Raw genomic sequence first — 24,685 nt, 5'->3', positions numbered from 1 at the left:
TTCACGATTTTTTTGTATGCAGATATGTTAACATATCATTTGTTTAATTTTATGGTAAGAAATCATTAAGTTTGAGAATAATCTTTTACCATTTTTTAAGAGTTACTCGAAATTTGTAATTTGTGCGGTTAAGCCGAAGTTACGAATTGTTCGTTTTAAACTTTTTTCGATATCGTTTATGCCGTTTTAAGATATTGTTATTGTTGTACTGTAGTCAATGATCATAACAAACAATATAAAATGCCGTTCACATCTGAACAACCTACTCAGGCCATCACAATGTTAGACCAATGACTGCCGCAACATAAAGTACCTAATGTACAGTACGTACCACGTCCAGCGATGCACTATGCATAGAGAAGATACCAGGAGACTGATGGCAGCTACACGTGCAGACCAGGAAATGAAGGCGTGAGGTGCACATCAGCTCGATAAGACCCGTTTATTGTTCAAGAGATACTCAGAAATGGCTTTCTGACAGTTTTTGAGATACGCCACCGGATCTAAAACACCAGGATAATCAATGTGAGTGAGCAATCGGTGAGAAGACTAATGAAGGAAGTTAATTTGGAGGTTTGCAGACCAGCACGCCGTCCAGAACTCTTCAGACATCACAGAGAAGCACGTCTTCGTTTTGCACGAGAACATGAGAACTGGACCCACAGCCAGTGCGCTCGTGAGGTGTTCACAGATGACTGCTAAGTCACTTTAGGAGCTTCTGATAGCCAAGAGTCAGTATAAAGGAGACGAGAAGAGAGGTTTTCACCCATCACCACGCTCAAACTGCGATTTTTCATGGAGGGTCAATAATGGTATGGGGAGGTATAAGTTCCGATGCTCGCACGAAGTTAGTTATCGTAGATAATGGCTTAAATTTGATCAGGTACATTGAGGAAATTCTCCAGAAACATGTTCAGCCCTATTACAGGTTTATCAGTGAAGAAAATTTGCTACTAATACACTATAACGCATGTCCGCGTGTCGTACGATGCGTATAAGAGTACCTTCAAGAGGTTATTATTGAAAAATTGGAGTGGCCAGCTCGTAGCCCGGATCTTAATTCAATAGAACACATCTGGGACATGCTTAAAAGAAACATAAAGTTCGATTCCAACCCAGCACCAATGTTAGATGAGCTTAGAAATACAGCTGGGGCCGTTTGGTACACTATAGCTCAAGTGGACATCAAAAATGTCTTCTAGAGTATGCCAGACTGGATGCAAACAGTGTTTAAGGCAAGAGAAGGAAACACCCTATATTAAAAGGTTCAATTTTTTTTATGGAAACGTTCTTTCTAATTTTTGTGCATTTTTTAAGAAATCATTTAAATTTCACAGGAAAAGCGTAAATTCTTGTTTAATTCATATCAACGCGGTAGTACTTCCTATAAACTTCCGATTATTACTAAAAGTTAGTAAAAACATTAAAGTAACTAGTTTTGATTAAATTTTAATTGAATTTTGTAGTAGAAAAGAAATAGTGTTATTTTACGCAAAATTTTGCAGTGGCCAAGATTCCGTGCCGGTGAGTGTATATAAAAAAGCTAGATACGTTACCCGCTCTCTATTTTGGCAAGAAAAAACTCAGCTAAGTGCCCGAGTTTCACTTAGCCACGCACCATTCAGCGTCGTGGCTGGACGTTCTTTTTATATTTTAATCGGCAGTTGTTATTACGAAGTACATGAGTGAGACATGTATTATGTCTCGTGCGTGAGAGTGAAAGAGAGAACAACTGTATTGGTGATAATGCGTTAGTAAGTAGGTATGTATTAATTACGCTGTTTTTTAGTGCAATGATGTTGGCGTATGCCGCGTCTACTAGTATAATAGAGTCATTGGTCTGAACATGCTTAGCTGTCGAATACTATAAATTGCCGCTTTCCTTTGACTCGTGGCGAATTCGTACGAATCGTGCCTAGGGATTCGGATATCGTTCGGACGTTGTTTATACGACGTTCGACCCAACTACCCTCACTTTGCTAATAGTCGTTGACTTGCTGCGTTTTGTTATCAACTACCTACATCAATTAAGTAGCTGTGTAGAATCTCAATACATCCTTATTACAATTCAAATTAATATTTAACCCGGCCTCGCGTGTAATTTCTTATACTATACTAATATTATAAAGCTGAACAGTTTGTTTGTTTGAATGCGCTTATCGCAGGAACTACTGGTCCGATTTGAAAAGTTCGGTGTTATATAGCCTATTTATCAAGGAAGGCTATATATCATCACGCTAAGACCAACGGGAGTGGAGTGCCTGAAACCGCAGGTCAAAGGTCAACGCGGGTGAAACCGCGTGGCACAGCTTGTATAGAATATTGTATATTCATACAAGCTTTTGCTCGTGTTTTTGTCCCTTTGTGGATTAATTGCGAAGTCGAGTGAATCAACTAGTATGTCATAAGGTAGTGTACGCCTTGTATACTACTATTTCAATCTCATGTGTTTTATTCTAGGTAGAGATTGTCTAATCTTAAAATGAACGCCCCTCCACTGTGTTTACGCTCACGACGACGAATCGCCGCGCGCACACATATAAAGTGGTTCAATAATTATTTGTCCTCACATATTGAAACAATTAAGTTTAGTGGAGGGGCGTTCATTTTTAGATTAGACAATCTCTACACTATTATCTTGAATTTGATATTTTTTGGTTTTATGGCATTCAAATCTATATAAGTAATATACTAGCGGTCCGCCCCGGTTTCGCCCGTGGTACCTACATGTTTAAACTATCCTATCTCTCAAGTTGGATCGAACTGCACATGGTGTGCGAATTTTATTATAATCGGTTAAGTGGTTTAGGAGTCCATTGAGGACAAACATTGTGACACGAGATTTATATATACATATATTAAGATAAAGAATAGAAAAAAATGGGATCACTCGTGAAAGGATGCTGGTTCGAGTCCCGCCACGTGATCGAATTTTTTCTTTTCTTTATAAATTTATACACTATAATTATTATTATTTTTTTCTAATAAAGAATATTTGCTTCTAGGTTCGTGACGAGGAAAAAGAAGACGGCGATGGTTCGGACAATGAGAAAGAGAAGGAAAGCAGCGCTAGTGACGAGAGCGACGGAGAGGGGAAGAAGAATGCTATACACGCTAATGTTAGTATATTTTATTTGTTTATATACTAATATTATAAAGCTGAAGAGTTTGTTTGTTTGTTTGAACGCGCTAATCTCAGGAACTACTGGTCCGATTTGAAAAATTCTTTCGGTGTTAGATAACCCATTTATCGAGGAAGGCTATCCCTACTATAATATTATAAATGCGAAAGTAACTCTGTCTGTCTGTTACGCTTTCCCGCTTAAACCTCTCAACAGATTTGGATGAAATTTGGCACAGATTTTAGACCTGAGAAAAAACATAGGCTACCTTTTATTGTGAAATATGTACCACGGGCGAAGCCGGGGTGGACCGCTATTTGAACAATAAATTTCTTTCCTCTTTATAATATTAGGGTATATAATATTATATTAGTATACGGTAAATAAACTCTATATTTGCAGCTTTCCGAAGAACAATCACAAAAGAGGCGAGACGCTACACTACACCCGATGGACATTGATGCGTATTGGTTACAAAGAAGATTGTCCAGACACTTCCCTGATGCAATGCTGTCGCAGGTATATTTTTTATTTATCTATACATATAATAAAATCGTAGTAAAGTCAAAACTGTACATTGAATATTTTTAAAGTGAAACTTCTTTATCGGGGTTGGAAAAAATTTTTGTGTAACATTTTTTCGTTACGCGTGACATTTTTCCGTTACGCGCCATCTTTTTCTTATCCCTACCACGCTTGATTCGACGTATTTCTGTAAAGTTGCATATAGTAAATTATTTCTTGAAAATATAATAAAAAAGTTTCACTTCTTACGTGTGTACTCTAGTACACGCACACATTTTTTTTTATTTATCTATACATATAATAAAATCGTAGGAAAGTCAAAACTGTAAATTGAATTTTTTTTAAGTATACTTGATGCGATCTACAATCGATATCGAAACCAAAAATATAGTTTTTTAGAATTTTTGTCTGTTTGTCCGCATGTATGTCTGGGCTAAATTCAAATAGTATTGCATTGATTTTCTGATGAAACCGTGGAGCAATGCGGGTAAAACCGCGGAGCGCAGCTAGTAATTATCTACTAACTTTAATTTAATATCATAATAAAAAATGTTGTGTGGTTTTATTAATCCACGGTAAAAGTGAAATTTACGATAATTATCGTATTTGTACGATAATTATCGTACGTCACGCGACATGCGCTACACAGACCAAAAAGTTTGAGACGATGTAATAAAAGTTTCACTTTAAATGGAATTTTTTTTAAGGAATAGTATTTGAAAATTTATGTTTTATGTTTATAATTTCGTAATTTTTCAGGCGAAATCCAGTGAAGTATTACAAGCGTTAGCTGATGCGTCTGACGACAGAGACCTGGAGAATAGACTAGTGTTGTTGCTCGGATACGATTGCTTCGATTTCGTGAAGATATTGAACAAGTATAGATATATGAGTGAGTGGATTTTATTAATATTATAATAATAATAAATAAGCGTACACGCTTTTTTTATAAAAGTTTACAGTATTAATCATCATTATCTTGCTAATATTATAAATGCGAAAGTTTGTGAGGATGTGTACACACACATCCTCACAAACTTTTAACAAAAACGCACTTACTTTGTTACTTTCACGCAAATTCTACTGAAACGATTACAATGAAATTTAGCACTCATATAGAGGGTAACTTGGATTAACACATAGGATAGGTTTTATCTCGGAAATCCCACGGGAACGGGAGATATGCGGGTTGAAAACGCGGGCGAAGCCGCGGGCGGAAAGCTAGTATAGTATAAAACAAAGTTGCTTTCTGTATTTATGTAGGAACATAGGGACAGAGAAAGCGTTATACGTGTTTATTTTACATTATTGGAATTCTACAACTCAACTAGCGACCCGCCCGCGGTTTCGCCCGCTTTGTCTAAAACCTAATAAATTATATACTAAAACCTTCCTCTTGAATAACTATCTATTAAAAAAACCGCATACAAATCCGTTGCGTAGTATTAAAGATTTAAGCATACAAAAGGACAAGAACAGAGAAAGCGGCTTTGTTTTATACTATGTAGTGATAAACAAAACTACACAGTGAGTAAAAGTACTCTCCATTTTCAAAAAAAATTGGTTGTCTGTAAAGTCGGTTTACTGACGATAGTTGAACGTGACAACGTCCGATTGTGCTTCTTTGTCGCTCGTTCCGCGCTCTCGCTCGCACTTCAAGCCTTACATGGAACGCCTCAGAGCGAGGTAACGCCGCATGATTCATGTTTTTTCGTGCGTGCAGCCGGCTCTATCGAATTATAAGATGTTGTCACGTCAAAAAACAATTTATTATTATTATTATTTTCAGTACTATACTGCACAAAATTAGCGTCATCACAATCGGAGAGTGAACGAGCGTCGATACGAGATGAGATGTCGAAACAAGCGCATTTACAGAAGATACTGGCTCAGCTTGAGACGGGGAAAGGGGATGAGGAGGTGGGTTGGATATTGTATTGGATTTTATAAAAAAAATGTGTGCGTGTACAAGTGTACACACGTAAGAAGTGAAACTTCTTTATGACCTTATTTTTCAAAAAATAATTTACTTTATGCAACTTTACAGAAATACGTCAATCACGCCTGGTAGGGATAAAAACAAGATGGCGCGTAACGGAAAAATGTTACACTAAATTTTTTTCCAACCTCGATAAAGAAGTTTCACTTCAAAGATGTGTTATTTTATAAAACAACGACAGGAAAAAATACAATATATTAACAAGAAAATTGAAAAGGCTTCAATTCGTCAAATGACCTCAAAATTTTGATAGATACTTATGGGAGGTTTGCAATTAAAAAAGTATGTAATTGTAAAACTGGTCCTAACCTAAAGTTCTAAAAATTTATGGTAAAATAATACTTAACAATTAAACAGTTAAATTTAGTAATTACTTACTTTTCACTAACATTCATCATCATCATAAATTGAACTTAATAATGAATTTATAGATTTTACTTCGAATGAAGTTTTTTTTAATATTTTCAAGTTGTGAAAAATATCTCACTAATTTACTAGGTAGTTAGAGAAAGTTATCTAATTTTTGTACTTTTCTAAATTGATTAGCTTTTTAAGTCTTTTCTTTAATTCTTTAAATATAAAATTTCCAGATGAAAGAACAATCGGAACAGCCACGCAAACGTCAGAAGACAACCGACCAAGCAAACTGGGGTGGTCAAGTCGCTGGAAACAGGAAGGTTCTGCAATTGGAGGAGCTTGTGTTCGCAGCTGGGTCTCACCTGATGGCCAATAAACGGTGCCAACTGCCTGCTGGATCGTTCAGGAAGCAGAGGAAAGGTAAGGGAGGGTAGAAATGTGGGTAATTTCCAGCAGATAAGGTTAGGGAGGGCGGGATAGTTGAGATTTTCCAGGAAGAAATGTAAAAATATCTCGGGAATTTCCTGAAAAAAATGGGAAAAGTGTGCTTGGAAGCAGTGGAAAGGTAAGGAAAAGAAGTAGACATGATATTTTCCAGGAAAAAAAGGAAGAAATCAGGGAAATTTCTTGTAATTAGGGAAAAGTGTGGTTGAAAGCTACAGGGCGTCTATAAGAGGTGCTAGGTGTGTGTCCAGTTGGAATGTAGTAGGATAGGAAAAATACGGGAGTTACTATGAAGTTATAAGCTAGTTAAGTAACTGGGGCGCTCAAGTTTTCCCAATAGGAAAGGTTATGGAGGTAATTTTCCAACAGAAAAGGTAAGGAAAAGATGGAATCTGGGAAATTTCCTATGTATGCATGTAATGACGTCACATCATTTTGCATTTTCAAATTATAAGAATATTATGGTGGTCGCAATAGGAAATTATAGAGATAATATTCTTTCATGGTGTTATAAAATCGCGCAAGCGAAATGTTTTCGCTACAGAGCATACATACAACCCTCCGACAGTTTTCAGTCGAGTAGACCGGTCGAAGATCCTCCCTTTTTCGATGGAGGAATTCGTTCCTTCCTCCACAATTATCAATTATATTTTATATAACAACATTTGATCTGCCATCCATCTCCGATGTTTAAGACTTTCCATTTTAAAAAAACGTAAATAAATGTTTAAATTTCACTTATTCACTAAGAGCCAATTTTTCAATCCCTGATTAAAATTTATCCGTCCAATAAAGTATTACACGAACATTTTAAAATGTCACCTGTAAACTGTCAAATACGGACAATTAGAATACATTTTTGAAATGGTAGTTTAATACGTTATTCGATGAATAAGTTTTGACCAATGATTGAAAAATCAGCCCTTAAACCATTGAGATAATATTACTACGTATGGAGGAGACACCACGTACAAAATCTGTGCGCCATTTTTTTGCTCTAACTAAGTTTTAAAAATTATTATCTAGTTAGGTACTTACCGATGAAAAGTTATGTTAGTCACTTTTCCGTATTATTTGTGCAATATCGTAACACACACGAAGGCATATTTGATGCGTTTCACTTTAAAACAAATAAAAAATGAGCGTGCAGTTAAGCCATATGGCTTATGTTGAGCGGAGCATAAGTGATGTAGGCGGTGTCGTCTCCATATGTATATCTCAATGCCTTAAACGAATGTCTCCAGGCTACGAAGAAGTACATGTACCGGCGTTGAAACCGAAACCGTTCGAAGAGGACGAAACTCTTGTAGCAATAGAGAAGTTGCCGAAGTATGTGCAACCGGCGTTTGAGGGCTTCAAGACACTGAATAGGATACAGGTTAGTATTTTGTAGTTCTTATTTAAAAAATGTTATTACATATTACCAAAAGGGCCGATTTTTCAATGCTTGGATAAAACTTATTCGTCGAATAATGTATAAAACTACCATTTTAAAAACGTATTCTAATTGCCCGTATTTGACAGTTTACGTGACATTTTAATATTATCGTGTAATAATTTATTGGACGGATAAGTTTTATCCAAGCATTGAAAAATCGGCCCTAAAATTAATTAAAGTTTTTACTTGAGAATTTGGAATGTTGGCTGTTAATTCACTAATGTGTTGTTATATATGTGTTGTAATTAATTTGAAATTCCCGCGTTCCACATAAACTTTGTGTATTCTTGTTCAAATCAATGGTATCGGTCAGTTAAGGAAAGCTGGCATGTTCACAGTACTCACACTTATGCAATTTCACTTACAGTATGTTCAAAAATAAATGCGACTCTAGTTTCATTTTAGACTTGAATTGTAAAATGGGTGCGTTGTAGATAAATATATGCAAATATAATTATGAAAGCTCTCATAATTTACCTGTAAAATTATAATTTAAAAGTAAATCAATTGATGAAGTTAATTATTTATTCTAATAATAATCAATTGGATAAAAGTATTAATATCTAATTATTAAATTATCAAATAATAATTAAATTTCAGGTCATAAAAACAATACAAATAACACGTGCGCTCACTTTCTAATGGTCTAAACTCTAAAATATAATACACATTACCATAGTAAATTTACTCAGAAAATGCATACAAACAGTGATAATCGGATTGTCTGTAATTTATTTTTCCTTTAATTTTTATCACATTCCCCTCCTTTTCTAATAGGTTTCATCCTACTACTATTTTTTTTTGTTTCAAAAATTATCGACCCCGGTCTAACACACGGATGGTTGTTTTGATAATGATTTAAATAACGGACGTCTTCTGCAGTTGCGGAGCAGTCTTGTCCTGACTTTGGTCGAGTAAAGATATCTAAGAAATATTATATTTGTAGTAAGTACGTAATACCTACCAATACGCGCTAACAAATATGTGTTACATGTTTATTGTATAATTTTCACACTATTGGTTTTAAACTCAAACTCAAACGTTTATACAATTAGACTTCTTCTAGAAGCACTTTTGAATCGTCATAACAGTTTAACAATTGCACGCCTCATAAGCGAAGCGTTGAGGTGGGTACTACTGTCACTTCGCGAAAAACATCTGATTTTTCAAACTTAAAATGTCTTTATGTATCATACATTGCACTTGTAAGATAATACATACACACACATATTAAGAAAAAACACTATTTTTAACGTTCATGATATTTTTGATGTCATTTTTGTTATTTAAACTAGTTAAAAAACAGTTTAAAAAAGTTCTGTCTTGGACGTCCGTGTGTCTGTATGTGCGGATCCTTTTTCTTGTTAACACGATAGCGACCGAAATACTTTACTAATCGAGTCTTTTTTTTTTCTCTTACGCTTGAGTATGCTCAGGAATAGAACCCTTTCATTTTTCAGGGTCTGATTCGATGTGGTTTAATTGTTATTAAATAAACAAAAATAATAATTAATAAATATTTATTAAAAAAAAATTATGAGGCGTGCACTTTTGGATTTTCCAAATTATTTTAACATTTACCACCAATTCAGAAAGCAGTATCTATAGAGAAGAAGAATAATCTATTTAATCATAATCGTAATCTTCTACTTCACTGAAACTTTCATCGCTCGAAGAACTCGCCGTCGGAATTTCTTAATCTATACTAATATTATAAAGAGGAAAGGTTTGTATGTATGTATGTATGGTTTTCACGCATAAACTACTGGACCGATTTTGATGAAATTTGGCACAGATAATCTTTAGACCCTGAGAAAGAACATAGGCTACCTTTTATTTCGAAATATGTACCACGGGCGAAGCCGGGGCGGACCGCTAGTGTTATTATAAATGAGTCAGTGTAATTAACTACTTTTGGTTCTAATTGAATATATTTTTCCTCATGTTCTCGCGTCTTTCTCCAAACGTCACTAAACATATCCAGACTAATAGCATTTGCTTCCTTTCTAAATAATTCTTCCACAGTTTTCAAGTTAAAGTTCACATTTTGTGATGCTGCTTTCCCTTTAATTATGCCCCATAGTAACTCTATTGGGTTGAGTTCTTGATGGTATGGTGGAAGGCGCAATACACTATGTCCATGATCTTTGAGGATTGCATCAAGTAGGTAAAAATGGTGTATAGTTTGGCTTATTTTTTTAATAATGTGATAACTCTGATTATTAATTAGTAATTTGATTTTTGAAAAAAGAATGCCGATTTTAGTCAAAATTTATATTTTTCTAACAAGATCCTTATCATCCAAATTTCCACCTTGGTGAGAAAAATTGACATTTCTAATGAAAATGAACAAAAAATTAAATGATTTTATTAAATACTGTAAAATAGTCTATAATTCTTCCATTTACTGTATCACAAAATTCTTCATAGATTTATAGATATTCGTACTACACCAATTACATCACCCTGTATTTATAAACAATTGCAAAATATGACACATACATAGGCCGGGAGATACTGACACAAAATTTCGGGTCATTTGTAACAGAATGGCGGTTCTACAGAGGTCTTATTACGCAATGACTAAAAGAAAAATGATGGTCAGAACGCTGGTACCGGCGGACTAGTCGCGTGGGCGTTAGTCGAACTCGTCGGATAAATAGCGAAAGTCAAACGATTTGTAACACAAAAATTTTAGAATTTACCGATAGCCCATAAAAAAGATGTAGGCGGTAGTGTCATGCCATACTTTTCCGGTGTAACTTACAGCCCCCCATACCGACGCGATGCGTTGATTTAAAAAAAAAACAATTCAACCATTTGTACCAGGCTAACTTTTGCACAGGTAATCATCATCGTGCAGACATTTACGAAAATCGCCATGCCATACTTTTCGGACGATTCTGTAGCGACGACAAGCCAATTTACGAGTTACCGAAATATTTCAAGTGTAGTACCTACTAAGAAAGTTCCCACCATAGGTTCACACGGTAACTCGTATATAAACAGTTTGTGCGTTATGCACAGACAGTTAAGGGCTTGTCGGGACGCGGGTTGGTCGCATTAGGTCGAATATTAATTACATACGAATATATATATGTAGTTAACGAAATATAACCTTTGCGTAGTTATTCATCTTTTATTACACCCGCACATAATAAGCCCCTACATTGGTGACTCCCGACGAAGAGTGAACATTATTATAGTGAATTGCATAGATATCGTTTGTTAACAATTAAAAATGAATCCGGCAGTTCCAGTTACAGCAGTTTCGTCGGTACAGTTAAACCTTCTCGAGCAGTTAGCACAATTAAAGCAGCGGGTAAACCAGCTGGAATGTGCAGGCTCGAGAGGCAAATCGTTTAGCGGTCGAAAGTACGGAAATCGCACGCATCGCTCCGCATCCCGAAGTCGCGATCGTGCAGGGATATCAAAACAGAAAAATCCCAATTGGCTATGTTTTTTCATTACTGCTTTAAGCATAACGCCAGCAAGTTTATTCAACCTTGTTGTGCGTGGCAGAAGCAGCAGGAGAGCCGTCTTTTAATAATTTTACCAGTGTCGAAAAATAACCGATCCGCGAGTGAGTGTACTGTGTAGTGATTATAAGCCATACGCGGCAAACGGTAGTGTAATTAAGACATTTGGTAGTAAGTTAATGACTTTATATATTAGTTTACGGCGACCGTATAAATGGTCATTATTTTTTATCGCCGAGGTAACTCAAACTATGTTTTGGTTTATAAAGTGCAGATTTTTTAGCACCCTAGGGCCGATGCATCGCTCGCACTTATGACGGACGCATCGGATACTCATGTACCTATATAATATTATTTGACTGATAAATTTCGACGTATTGCTTTTGATAGTGTACATAATTTATGTCATCCCGGAATAAGGACTACACGCAAATTGATTCAAAATCGTTTTTATTGGCCAAATATGATTCGTCACGTTGGCCAATGGGTTAAAAGTTAAAACATGCATTGAATGTCAACGATCGAAGGTTAATCGACATACAATGTCAGGTTTAGGATCGTTTCTGCAGTGCGATAGGTTTGAACATATTCATGTTGATTTAATTGGACCTTTACCCACTTCACCTGAAGGTTTTAGGACGTATTGCCTAACCATAGTGACAGGGGGACGCGATGGTCAGAATGTTTTCCTACGAAAGATATAACTGCTGAAACGATTTCGCGTGTAATATATGAAGGATGGATCTCTCGTTTTGGTTGTCCGAAAAAGCTAACAAGCGATCAAGGACGCCAATTCGAAAGTCAATTATTTGCTACACTAATGAAGTTATTAGGTATTAATAAGTTGCGTACGACACCTTACCACCCACAGAGTAACGGGGCGGTAGAGCGTTGGCATAGGTCGCTTAAAGCGGCATTAACGGCTCGTTTATGCAATATATCATCATCTTGGGTTACGGAATTACCAACTGTGTTGCTAGGACTTAGAACAGCAGTAAGAAGTGATACCGGCATAAGCGCAGCAGAAATTACGTACGGAACAACTTTACGATTACCAGGTGATTATTACGATAAAAAATCGAGTTTTGAAATAGATAGCAGTCTTGAGTATGTAAGTAAATTACGAGACTCTATTAGGAAATATCAGTCAGTAGCTATTAGGCAGAATGAAAGACGGAACATATTTATTCACCCCGATTTGCAAAAGTGCGATTATGTTTTTGTAAGAAACGACGCAGTACGTAAGCCTTTACAACCAACATACGAGTGTCCTTATCGTGTGTTGAGTCGAGAGGAAAAGGTATTTTATATTCAAATGACTGGCAGGAAAGTTAGAATATCTTTAGACCGTCTAAAACCTGCATATTATTTGAATGATGATAGTGATACGACATCTGGGGCAGATACTGAGGTTCCATTACAAATTCCAAGTAGCGAATTGCCTAATACACATACCACGCGTAGTGGAAGAGCTATACGATTACCAGTACGATTTAGGTAATAGTATTGTATTTGTAATTTTTTCCACTATTTTATATTTATTAGAATTACGATGATTATAAGTATTCATAAGACTTCATAGAAATGTATAATAAATACTTAGTAATCAACACATCGTATTTAATAAATAATAGAACTTAAGTAATTTTGAAACGAGTTCATTGTTTAACGTTTTAAGTATGGTATTTCAAATTTATGTTTGTGTTGAGTTTTTATTGTAATGTTTACTACTTAGAAATTTAAGTACTTTTGATTTATGGCTTATGAGTGTATAGTAATAGCCTTTGTAATATTAAACGATACAAGTGTAAAGAACGTATTGAGATTTGAAATGTTAATGTTACTAAGTGTTAGATGACGTGTAACAATTATCGCACGCCACTTAGAAGAAACAACGCAAGTTTTTATAATAACATAAATAGTTTAACGAAATTAGGTGTTAACTTTTAACCACTTGTATACGTTATGATTGATTTATATTGTGAACATTTTTTATACTTTATATTGTAAACATTTTGTAACCTTATATAGCGACATTTTATATATACCCATTTGTTTATTGTTTAATTTTATTGTAAGATTTTTTTACTTGTATACCCTTTTTATTTTAAGGGGGGAATGATGTAGCGACGACAAGCCAATTTACGAGTTACCGAAATATTTCAAGTGTAGTACCTACTAAGAAAGTTCCCACCATAGGTTCACACGGTAACTCGTATATAAACAGTTTGTGCGTTATGCACAGACAGTTAAGGGCTTGTCGGGACGCGGGTTGGTCGCATTAGGTCGAATATTAATTACATACGAATATATATATGTAGTTAACGAAATATAACCTTTGCGTAGTTATTCATCTTTTATTACACCCGCACATAATAAGCCCCTACAATTCCAAATGGCCACCATACCGCCGAAAATCTGCAAAAAAAAAATTTTTTTTCGCCAAACAATTTGTACCAGTATTGCATTTGGATTTTTGGAGAGTATTTGATAAAATGTGACCATTATTATATTTGCCATACTTCTAGTAGGGGGAAAAAGTGCTGCCATACTTGAAAAATTAATTTATTCGTCACGTTTCAAAAATACGACTGTACAATACGTAAAATAATTTTTTACAGTATGGGATCATTATATTCTGTTTGTTTGTATACAATTCTACCTAGAAAAAAATATCGCAGAATGCAAACATGGGGCGGATGATTGTAAGACTTAAGCCAAGACGTAAAAAAAAAATGAAAAGAATTGGCGATTTGTACCAGGACGGCATTTTTGGAAAGTATATGATGCAACGTGTTACGTGACCATTATTATATTTGCCATACTTTTAATAGAGGGAAAAATTAGTGCCATACTGCTACAAATCGTTCAAACTACGAATAAAATCTTACAATAAGAAAAAAATCTTATACACATTCGTCACCTCCCACAGGCATTATCACACTTCTATTTATAATCATTCAGGAGTTGTTGAAAAAAAAATGTAGGGTGGTACAAATCGTTTGGCGAGAAAAAAAAATTCAAAAATTTGCAGATTATCCGCGGTATGGCGACCATTTGGAATCGTCCGAAAAGTATGGCATGGCGATTTTAGTAAATGGCTGCACGACGATGGTTACCTGTGCAAAAGTTAGCCCGGTACAAATGGTTGAATTGTTTTTTTTAAATCAACGCATTCACGTCGGTATGGCGGACTGTAAGTCACATCGTCAAAGTATGGCATGACACTACCGCCTACATCTTTTTTAAGGGCTATCGGTAAATTCTAAAATTGTTGTGTTACAAATCGTTGGACTTTCGCTATTTAACCGACGAGTGTGACTAATGCCCACGCGACTAGTCCGTCGGTACCAGCGTTCTGACCATCATTTTTCTTTTTGTCATTGCGTACTAAGACCCCTCTAGACCGCCATCCTGTTACAAAAGACCCGAAATTTTGTGTCAGTATCTCCCGGCCTAACATGTGCAATGTGTAAATGTGTTGACGTTCCAGCTCTTCTTAATATACCTATAGTCTGGAAGAGATCGCTGCCTAGCGATAAGGCCGCCATTTGTGCATACATGCATCTGTTTGTACTTTTTTCTGTATTTAATGTAAATCTTGTGTGTGTGCAATAAAGAATTATCTATGTATCTATCTAAACTATATACTAAAACTACGTGGCAGCGTTCTTCCTTACCGGCTCGACGCTGTCCGTACGCTATTATAAGAAAGTGATTAATAAAACAATTTATTAATGGCCGATTTTTCAATGCTTGGATAAACTTATTCGTCGAATAATGTATAAAACTACCATTTTAAAAACGTATTCTATTTGCCCGTATTTGACAATTTACGTGACATTTTAATATTATCGTATAATACTTTATTGGACGGATAAGTTTTATCTAAGCATTGAAAAATCGGCCCTAAGTAAAATATCTGTATTATTGCAACATTAGAGATATTTAACACAAAAATCCTATTCTTACACTTTCCAGAGTCGCATATCAAAAGCAGCCCTAGAATCCGATGAGAACCTGCTAGTATGCGCGCCGACCGGTGCTGGCAAGACCAATGTTGCCCTCCTCTGTATACTGCGCGAGTTGGGCAAGCACGTGAACGACGATGGCACCGTCAATGTGGGAGATTTTAAGGCTATATATGTGGCTCCGATGAGATCGCTCGTGCAGGAGATGGTAAGTGGGGAGAAAGTGGGAAAAAGTGGGGAGAATATGGCAGGAGTGGGTAAAGATAAAAACGGGAAAAAGTTGGTTAGAGTTAGGTATGGGGATAGATTTAATTTCAGTTAAAAAATATATATTTTTCTATACGCTTTTACACCTAAGTTATACTCCATCAATAAAGCCCTTTATGTTATTTACTTAAGACACTCCTTCCTGCAGAATTAGCTTACTTAAAAATCACTTCTATTAAAACGAAAATGATCCTTATTCCATTCGAAACAAGACACAATACCCAGGTGGGCAACTTAAACAAACAGTTGTGCCACTAAAAATCAGTTTTGTCAAACGAAAATGATTCTTATTCCATTCAAAATAAGACACAAATTCCCAGGTGGGTAACTTCAGCAAGCGTCTAGCGGCATACAACATGTAGGTCTCCGAACTGACCATTACTTTCGCGTATTCAACCCAAAACCACCTTTACTACTGTTAGAAGAAGATACAATTTCCTTTGTGAAATTTAGACCAATTTTATCCAACCAAAAAAGTGGTTGTCTGTAAAGTCGGTTTACTGACGATAGTTGAACGTGACAACGTCCGATTGTGCTTATTTGTTGCTCGTTCCGCGCTCTCGCTCGCACTTCAAGCCTTACATGGAACGCCTCAGAGCGAGGTAACGCCGCATGAGTCATGTTTTTTCGTGCGTGCAGCCGGCTCTATCGAATTATAAGACGTTGTCACGTCAAAGACCGCTCTTACTGCCCTTACATTAAGACACAAATTCCCAGGTGGGCAACTTCAGCAAGCGCTTAGCGGCATACAATATGAAGGTATCCGAGTTAACGGGTGACCATCAGCTGACAAGAGAACAGATAGACGCAACGCAGTTGATCGTTTGTACGCCGGAGAAATGGGATATTGTTACTAGGAAGGGTGAGTGTGGGGGGGATGAGGGACTTTAAAAGGGGAGAGGAAAAACCAAATTGACTATATTATGTATAGTCAAAGTAATGATTGATATTATTGAAGCAGTGTTTGTATTTAAATTTTATGACAGAATCAGGCAAAAAATAGAAAATTATTGATATGTGAAAAAAAAACTTGCTTTTCGAATGATATTGCATACGAAATTCTCCCTTAAAAGTCGTTTTTCTGAGTTTTTGTATTTTCTAACATAGTTGAAACGCATGGTATTACAAATTTAAACATTCAGGGCCTGCATTATGACCTCTTATTCCCAGTCAGTTTACGTCGTGAATTGAACTGACTGGCAAATTCATATAATACCATAATTAACCACGGCTGGTTATTGCGATCATAATATGAATTTGCCAGTCAGTTCAATTCACGGCGTTATCTGTCTGGAAATAAGAGCCCCCTGGACTGTATGTAATACATAATATTATTGTTCACTTTAAAATGTAAATATATTATTGATCAAAAATTATCATAATACAGGTCGTTCTAATTAGCGCGGGTTGGTTTTGCTGACATCTTCTATCGTTGACTTAGTTGCTTAACAAAAACCTTGAAAACGGGGTTAGACTTAGCAGAATTTATATTTATGAATATAATTTTTAGTTTAGTGAACAGACTTTATATTTTTCTTCACCAGGCGGTGAAAGGTCGTTCACCAATCTAGTGCGTTTGGTGATCATCGATGAAATACACTTACTACATGATGAACGAGGTCCCGTATTAGAAGCGCTCGTAGCGAGAACGCTACGCACAGTCGAACAGACGCAAGAAGCTGTGAGTATAACACCCTGTATAACATAATAAATACCCTGTATAACATAATAAATACTCTGTTTAGCATAATAAACGTCTTGTATAATACAAGAAATACACTGTATTACTTCTAAAATTATCCTGTGTAATTGTATACAACGTATAACTGTGTTTTATAAGATTTGCGCTGTATGATTGTGTGCCAATACAATTACTTTGTATAATTTGTGTGTCGCAAACAACACAAGAATTAAACTCTAAAATAGTATATGACAAAAGAATACCAGAATCAGACGCCACTAGAAACACTGTATAACTGAAGGCACACACTGTTCACATAAGTTTTGACCTATTTTGTTTAACTGAAACAGTATATATAGGGTGTCCCAACAAGAACGCAAGATTTAAATTTGACATAAAACGCAGATATTTTAAAAAAAATTTTGAAAACTATATTATATCGTAAAGTAGACAAGATGAGGTTATGTTTGGAACAACACATCAGGGAGATGGCCGCCGCGGCTTTGCTGGCACATACGCGATCTTTTAATGAAATTTTCAATGACCGTTTTACATAAATGCTGTGGTATTTCATTAATACAGCGTCCAATTTCGTCTTTTAAGGCTTGAGTCGTCGTCGGCTTAATCGCATAAACCCTCGATTTCAAAAAAACCCCTAAATCGCATGATCTAGGTGGCCAATTATGGTCCCCAAAGCGTGAAGTAACATGACCGAGAAATGACTGATGCAGCAATTGTATTGTTTCTCTGGCTGTATGACATGTGGCGAAGTCTTGTTGAAACCACATCCCCTCCAGCATGCAAGACGCAAATCTTTTGTCAAAATTCGCTGCATAGTGGATTCGGAACCACCAATTTTTGAAGCTCGGTGTTGAATTGAGATGGATGGAGTTTGAGCGATATCATCACATACAGCTGCGATATTTTCGGTTGATCGACCAGGTCGAAGGCGCGTTGTTGTCTTTACATCACTAACAGACCCAGTTTCAGCAAATTTTTCCATTAATCTCTTTTACTGATCGCAATTACTTTGATCGCAATTTGCGTACTGTAGCCGCAAAACTTTCACTATTTTGGTAAAACAAATTTTACAATGAGAATGCGTTGATCCTTCGTTTAGCGTTCCATTTTCACTAACCTTATACCTTCTACTAAAAAAAAATAACACTTGTTGATATGTCAAACAATGACACTTCGAATGGCGTCAAATTTAAATCTTGCGTTCTTGTTGGGACACCCTATAGTATATACCATGTCTTTAAAAGTATATTGTATAACTATATCCTCTCGTAAGCCCCCTGCATAACCAATTATAGGTATAAACCTATACAATACAGGAAGAGAGCGTATTCTTATCTAAAAGGCAGGCAACACACTCACAATGTCCCCGGCGTTGTGGATGCTTATGGGCGACGCTGACCGCTTACCATCAGGCGTCGCGTCTGCTCTGTTGCCTCCTCTCACATTAAAAAAAAAACTCATAAAAAACTAATACCACCCTACCCTTTTAAAAATAACGTTGTTATTTAATTACTCCATACCTCTCAAAATACCCTAATTACCTGTATACCACTAGATACACACTGTATAATGGTATAAAAACATCCCCATAAAACTGAATACCCATGTATAACTGTATACTATATAACACACAGGTGCGTCTAGTAGGGCTGTCAGCCACACTACCAAACTACACGGACGTAGCCGCGTTCCTTCGCGTCAAACCGGAGAAGGGCTTGTTCTATTTCGACAATTCTTTCAGGTAAATATCTCTTCATTCTATATCTCTATAAATTTTTTGTGTCACAATGCTAGTTAACATACTCCTGCGAAACGGCTGCACTGATTCTCATGGAATTTTGTTGCATATCGACCAACATCTATTTTTCATACCCCTAAGTGATAACAGTAAGGCAGAACAACGTTTACCGGAACAGTTGGTAATATTTTATATACTTAATTATAAAAAACTAGCGGTCCGCCCCGGCTTCGCCCGTGGTACATATTTACGTTTTCTCTACATTAGAACCACCCTCGTACTTCAAGGAATATAATAAAAAAAGAATTATCGAAATCGGTTCAGCCGTTCACACGTGATGCCGTGGCAACGCGAAAGGGGTTTCATTTTTATATATTTAGAAAAAATATGAGAAATCCATCGTCAGTATATACTGATGGGTGATTTTTCATATTTTTTTAGTAATAGCAGTAAATTACAATTTTTAATGGAAATAATACGTTCATACGGTCGATATTTTAACGAGAATAAGATTCTGAGATTTTAATTTCCAATAATAATTACTGATATTCAACAAAGAATAGGACAACCGACTTCAAAAAAGGAGGAGATTCTCAATACCTCACGTCGTTCGATTGGTGGACTGATTTTGATATTTTTTTTATTTGATAGCTAGTTCCTTCCTGTTGGTCCCGTTTAAATTTGATCCAGTTCTTATGATTTGAAGGTTTTAGTTTATTGTTAAAAAAATATTAATAATAATATTATTTTTCAGGCCAGTAGCCCTAGAACAGCAATACATAGGTGTGACCGAGAAAAAAGCGCTCAAACGGTTCCAAGTCATGAACGATATTGTATACGAGAAGGCTATGGAACACGCGGGAAGGAATCAGGTAATTAATAATTGAAAAAAAAAACAAATATTTTTTTTTAATTAATCAATAATTAGTCCTGAAAATCTTGATTTTACATATTCGAAAGTACAAAAATTTTCATTCAGCTGAAAATTACTAAATTTTCGAAACAGATTTTAAATAAAATTTCTATACTTCCCATCATGGAAAAACATTCTCCAGGTAAGGATTCTAATTGTATGAGATTTTTTTAAATCGTTTCATTCGTTTCGGAGCTTATTCATTTCAAACAGACAAACAATCAAATCTTTACTTTTTGTAATATTTGTGTAGATTGCAGACGATACTGTTATTTATAAAATAACCTATGTGAAAAAAAAATATTTTCCAGATCCTAGTGTTCGTCCATTCTCGCAAAGAGACGGGCAAAACGGCGCGCGCCATACGTGACATGTGCCTAGAGAAAGATACGCTGGGACACTTTTTGAGGTAATTATTTTTGTATGGAATAGATTTTTTTTATTGATTATGTAATTTTGTTGTATTAATTATTTTATTGGTGTTCTTGGTACGTAACTTTTACTGGATTTGTGGTATTAACTAAAGTGTATTTGTTCATTTATTTAGAAATTCCTATAACCTATATTATATCAGTAAAATTTCCGTTACTTTTTTTTTAAAGAAACAATATTAAATTTAGGACCAAGTAGTTCCTGAGATGAGCGCGTTCAAACAAACTCTTCAGCTTTATAATATTAGTATAGATAACCTTCTTATCTATACTATCTATACTAATATTATAAAGAGGAAAGGTTTGTATGTATGTATGTAATGTATGGTTTTCACGCATAAACTACTGGACCGATTTTGATAAAATTTGGCACTAGATTCAGATAATCTTTAGACCCTGAGAAAGGACATAGGCTACCTTTTATTGCGAAATATGTAGCACGGGCGAAGCCGGGGCGGACCGCTAGTAGTTAATATAATATCTTCCACCCACAGAGAAGGCTCAGCCAGCGTTGAAGTGCTGCGAACAGAAGCTGAACAAGTGAAAAACCCGGAGTTGCGCGAACTATTGCCTTACGGTTTCGCGATACATCACGCGGGCATGAGCAGAGTGGACAGGACGCTGGTTGAGGATTTGTTCGCCGATCGGCATATACAGGTTAGGTACAACACATATACATACAAACAAGACACACAAATATACAGGTCCGAACAGATCGGACCGGACAGACTGACGGGTCAGACCTAAACACACAATACAGACGAGGTAGACATTATTTTCAAGTGAAACTTCTTTCGGCGCGTTAAGAGTAAAATTTCAAGATCGCGTCATGGCAACACCTTCACGTCATGGAGTAAGTCGACGATTTTGGTATCTTTTTATCTTGCCAAAGAAGTTTCACTTCTGACACTTGTGCTCGGCACACACGCTATTTTGTATTTTGTTTATTCAGACAAATGTTTTTATACTTTCTTGCTTTTGCTATGTTTTAGATTCAACCGCGACCCTAGCGTGGAGGTTCACACCCCACGCTACCGTAATAGTGAATTGGTTTTTCTGAAATAAGAAAAAATGTGTTTTGTGACTTACCAAAAACTGTTATTTCTCCCAGGTGCTAGTTTCAACCGCGACCCTTGCTTGGGGTGTGAACTTACCCGCGCATACAGTAATAGTGAAGGGCACGCAAGTGTACAGCCCGGAGAAGGGCAGATGGACGGAGTTGGGCGCGTTGGACGTGCTGCAGATGCTGGGAAGGGCTGGTCGGCCGCAGTACGACACCAAGGGCGAGGGTGAGTGTGTACTCGGGTCGCGTGAGCGTGTACTGGGGTCACGTGAGCGTGTACTGGGGTTGCGTGAGCGTGTACTGGGGTCGCGTGAGCGTGTACTGGGGTCGCGTGAGCGTGTACTGGCGTCACGTGAGCGTGTACTGGGGTCACGTGAGTGTGTACTGGGGTTACGTCAGCGTGTACTGGGGTCACGTGAGCGTGTGCTGGGATCACGTGAGCGTGTGCTGGCGTCACGTGAGCGTGTAATGGGGTCACGTGTGTACTGGGGTCACGTGAGCGTGTACTGGCGTCACGTGAGCGTGTACTGGGGTCACGTGAGCGTGTACTGGGGTCACGTGAGTGTGTACTGGGGTCAAGTGAGTGTACAGCCCGGAGAAGGGCCGCTTGACGGAGTTTTGTACTTTACTTTTTACTATCTATGCCCCGCGGTTTTTTTTGCATCCGCATTGCTATTTTCTTGTTCGTATTGGTAAAGAAATATGAAAGTTCATTAAGATGCAGAGCTCTTTTTGGTTTTGTAAAACTCAGAAATCACTTGTTTACATTTTATCAATGTACTTATACATCTCTCGTGTATGTTCAACAAATAAATAAAATAAACTTTACTGTGTTTATAAAATTTGTAATATGAATGTTTCGCTAATAATTGAGCTAATATGTAGTTTTAATAAACCCTAATTGCAATTTTCAGGTATTCTGATCACTAACCACTCGGAGCTGCAATACTACCTGTCGCTGCTTAACCAGCAGCTGCCGATCGAGTCTCAGCTGGTCAGCAAGCTGCCGGATATGCTGAACGCTGAGATCGTGCTCGGTTCAGTGCAGAGCGTGCGCGATGCTGTCACGTGGCTCGGTGAGTTGGGTATTGGGGCATGGGCAGAGGGGCAGACGTGTAAAGTGGGGCAGGCATGTGATATGCGGCAATGGGCATCTGGGCAGACGTGTAAAGTGGGGCAGACGTAGACAGCGTGACGTGGGGCAGATATTTGACGGGGACAGACGAGATGCGTGGGTGACGTGTGACAGAAGTGTGATATGTGGTAGACGTGTTACGCGCGAGGTCGGCAAGAATGCATAGCATTTGTTGAAATATACAGTGTGGAAATTTCCGATGGGCCCTAGAGGGAAAGTACTTGAAAAACTGGAGATAGCGAATTTTGCCGAAAGGAAACTTTCCTTTATTTTTTAAAAGAAATAGAACTGCGTTCAAAGAATTCACATTTCATTCTTCAAATTACTCTTCTTTTCATACATTTAAGAAAACATGTTGTTTTGCGAAAAAATAAATAAATAAAGTGGGCCTTTTATTACTGGAAATCAGTGCTGTGTTGTTGCAGGCACGGCAATATACTGAGTTTTTTTTTTCATTTATGCCAGAGGACGGCCACACTTTTTATTTTTATATTTATTTTTATTATCTTAGCTTTTCTATATTTTGTTTCTCTTTTCATTTTTGTATGTATTTGCCCTTTTACAAATGTTTCTCACTCTAAAAATAACCGCAAAATCGCACAGGTTACACATACCTATACATACGGATGCTGCGACAGCCCGCGCTCTACGGGATCCCCGCTGAGAAGATGCAAGATGACAACTTGTTAGAGTTGCACAGAGCCGATTTAGTGCACACGGCCGCTAGTTTGTTGGACAAGTGAGTTTTTTTTTATTTTAAGATTTTAAGCGAATGATTTTTTTTTCTTATATTTTATATCTCTATTTATTTTTCATTTTCAATTTGACCTAATATAAAGATGGTATTGTTAGACGTTATGATATTAAAAAAACCTTGCCTAAAATGTAATGTTTATTTATTTGTATTGTATTCAATATATTCTCTTTTCAATCCAGGGCCGGACTAATAAATAAGGAACGTAATTAACATGTGTGTGTGTAATATTTAATGTTTATCTTCATTGTATCCTATTATATATTATTCTCTTTTTTCAATCCAGGGCCGGACTAATAAAATACGAGCGTAAATCGGGACATTTCCAACCTACCGAACTGGGTCGTATAGCCTCACACTTCTACTGTACATATGAAACTATGCAGAACTATGGGCAACTGTTGAAACCGACCCTGGGCGAAATAGAACTGTTCCGTGTGTTCTCGCTGTCGGCTGAGTTCAAGAACATCACTGTGAGGGATGAAGAGAAATTGGAACTGCATAAGCTGATGGAAAGGGTAAGTTTGGTGGCCAGGGGACTGATGCTTCTCTATACTAAAGTACTAGCGGTCCGCCCCGGCTTCGCCCGTGGTACCTACATGTTTAAACTATCCTATCTCTCAAGTTGGATCGAACTGCACATGGTGTGCGAATTTTATTATAATCAGTTAAGTGTTTTAGAAGTCCACTGAGGACAAACATTGTGACACGAGATTTATATATATTAAGATAGTCATTTTAATGTTTGACAGTGCAACAAAATTCAACAATGTAACCTGGTAACGACAGCCTAAAATAATATATTATTTCTGCACATTTGCTTAACTTTTTTCAATTACGATTACATATTTATAGTAGTAATTTCCGATACAAGTAATTTTATAATTTAATTTGACTAATGTAAATTGTGTAAAAAATTAATCTGCATTTCACAATTTCTCAATAATTGTATAGATTTTGTACATATTATTGAATGTAATCCTTATAAACTGTTATTTTTATTACTAATCTGTATTCTTTCTTAGAAAATATTTAAACAAAAAACAGCAACAAACATAAATTGTCTAAACATTATTATTAAAATGAATTTATCATTCCTCAGGTACCAATACCGATAAAAGAGAGTATAGAAGAGCCATCTGCCAAAATTAACGTGCTGTTACAAGCGTATATATCGCAGTTGAAACTAGAAGGTTTCGCGCTAATGGCCGACATGGTGTATGTCACACAATCTGCTTGTAGATTGCTGCGGGCTATATTCGAGATTGTGCTGCATAGAGGTGAGTGCCAGGAGACTGACTGGATTTATTAGATGTATACGTCACGCAGTCTGCTTGCAGGGGACTG

General features: G+C 36.6%; 1 protein-coding gene across 1 annotated transcript in view; it reads left to right on the top strand.

Annotated features, from left to right (window-relative positions):
• Brr2 (U5 small nuclear ribonucleoprotein l(3)72Ab) overlaps positions 1 to 24,685 on the top strand; it is a 61,603-nt gene that overhangs the window by 3,045 nt on the left and 33,873 nt on the right. Inside the window, exons 6-23 of the mRNA XM_090117910.1 lie at positions 3,006 to 3,119; positions 3,525 to 3,641; positions 4,407 to 4,539; positions 5,437 to 5,567; positions 6,237 to 6,423; positions 7,692 to 7,825; positions 15,346 to 15,543; positions 16,320 to 16,464; positions 17,147 to 17,283; positions 18,939 to 19,045; positions 19,797 to 19,914; positions 20,267 to 20,364; positions 20,881 to 21,043; positions 21,498 to 21,675; positions 22,364 to 22,525; positions 23,188 to 23,323; positions 23,625 to 23,856; positions 24,441 to 24,618. Coding sequence (XP_089974036.1) covers positions 3,006 to 3,119; positions 3,525 to 3,641; positions 4,407 to 4,539; positions 5,437 to 5,567; positions 6,237 to 6,423; positions 7,692 to 7,825; positions 15,346 to 15,543; positions 16,320 to 16,464; positions 17,147 to 17,283; positions 18,939 to 19,045; positions 19,797 to 19,914; positions 20,267 to 20,364; positions 20,881 to 21,043; positions 21,498 to 21,675; positions 22,364 to 22,525; positions 23,188 to 23,323; positions 23,625 to 23,856; positions 24,441 to 24,618 — 2,668 coding nt within the window. The remainder of the gene's footprint in view (positions 1 to 3,005; positions 3,120 to 3,524; positions 3,642 to 4,406; positions 4,540 to 5,436; positions 5,568 to 6,236; positions 6,424 to 7,691; positions 7,826 to 15,345; positions 15,544 to 16,319; positions 16,465 to 17,146; positions 17,284 to 18,938; positions 19,046 to 19,796; positions 19,915 to 20,266; positions 20,365 to 20,880; positions 21,044 to 21,497; positions 21,676 to 22,363; positions 22,526 to 23,187; positions 23,324 to 23,624; positions 23,857 to 24,440; positions 24,619 to 24,685) is intronic.

Source organism: Colias eurytheme, chromosome 29 (assembly GCF_061535395.1).
Source record: "Colias eurytheme isolate Ceu_HAF_F1 chromosome 29, ilColEury1 Martin Lab GWU primary, whole genome shotgun sequence".
Classification (NCBI taxonomy): Eukaryota; Metazoa; Arthropoda; class Insecta; order Lepidoptera; family Pieridae; genus Colias; species Colias eurytheme.
The sequence above is the reverse complement of the archived record's forward strand: the minus strand, read 5'-3'. Positions and strand labels throughout refer to the sequence as shown.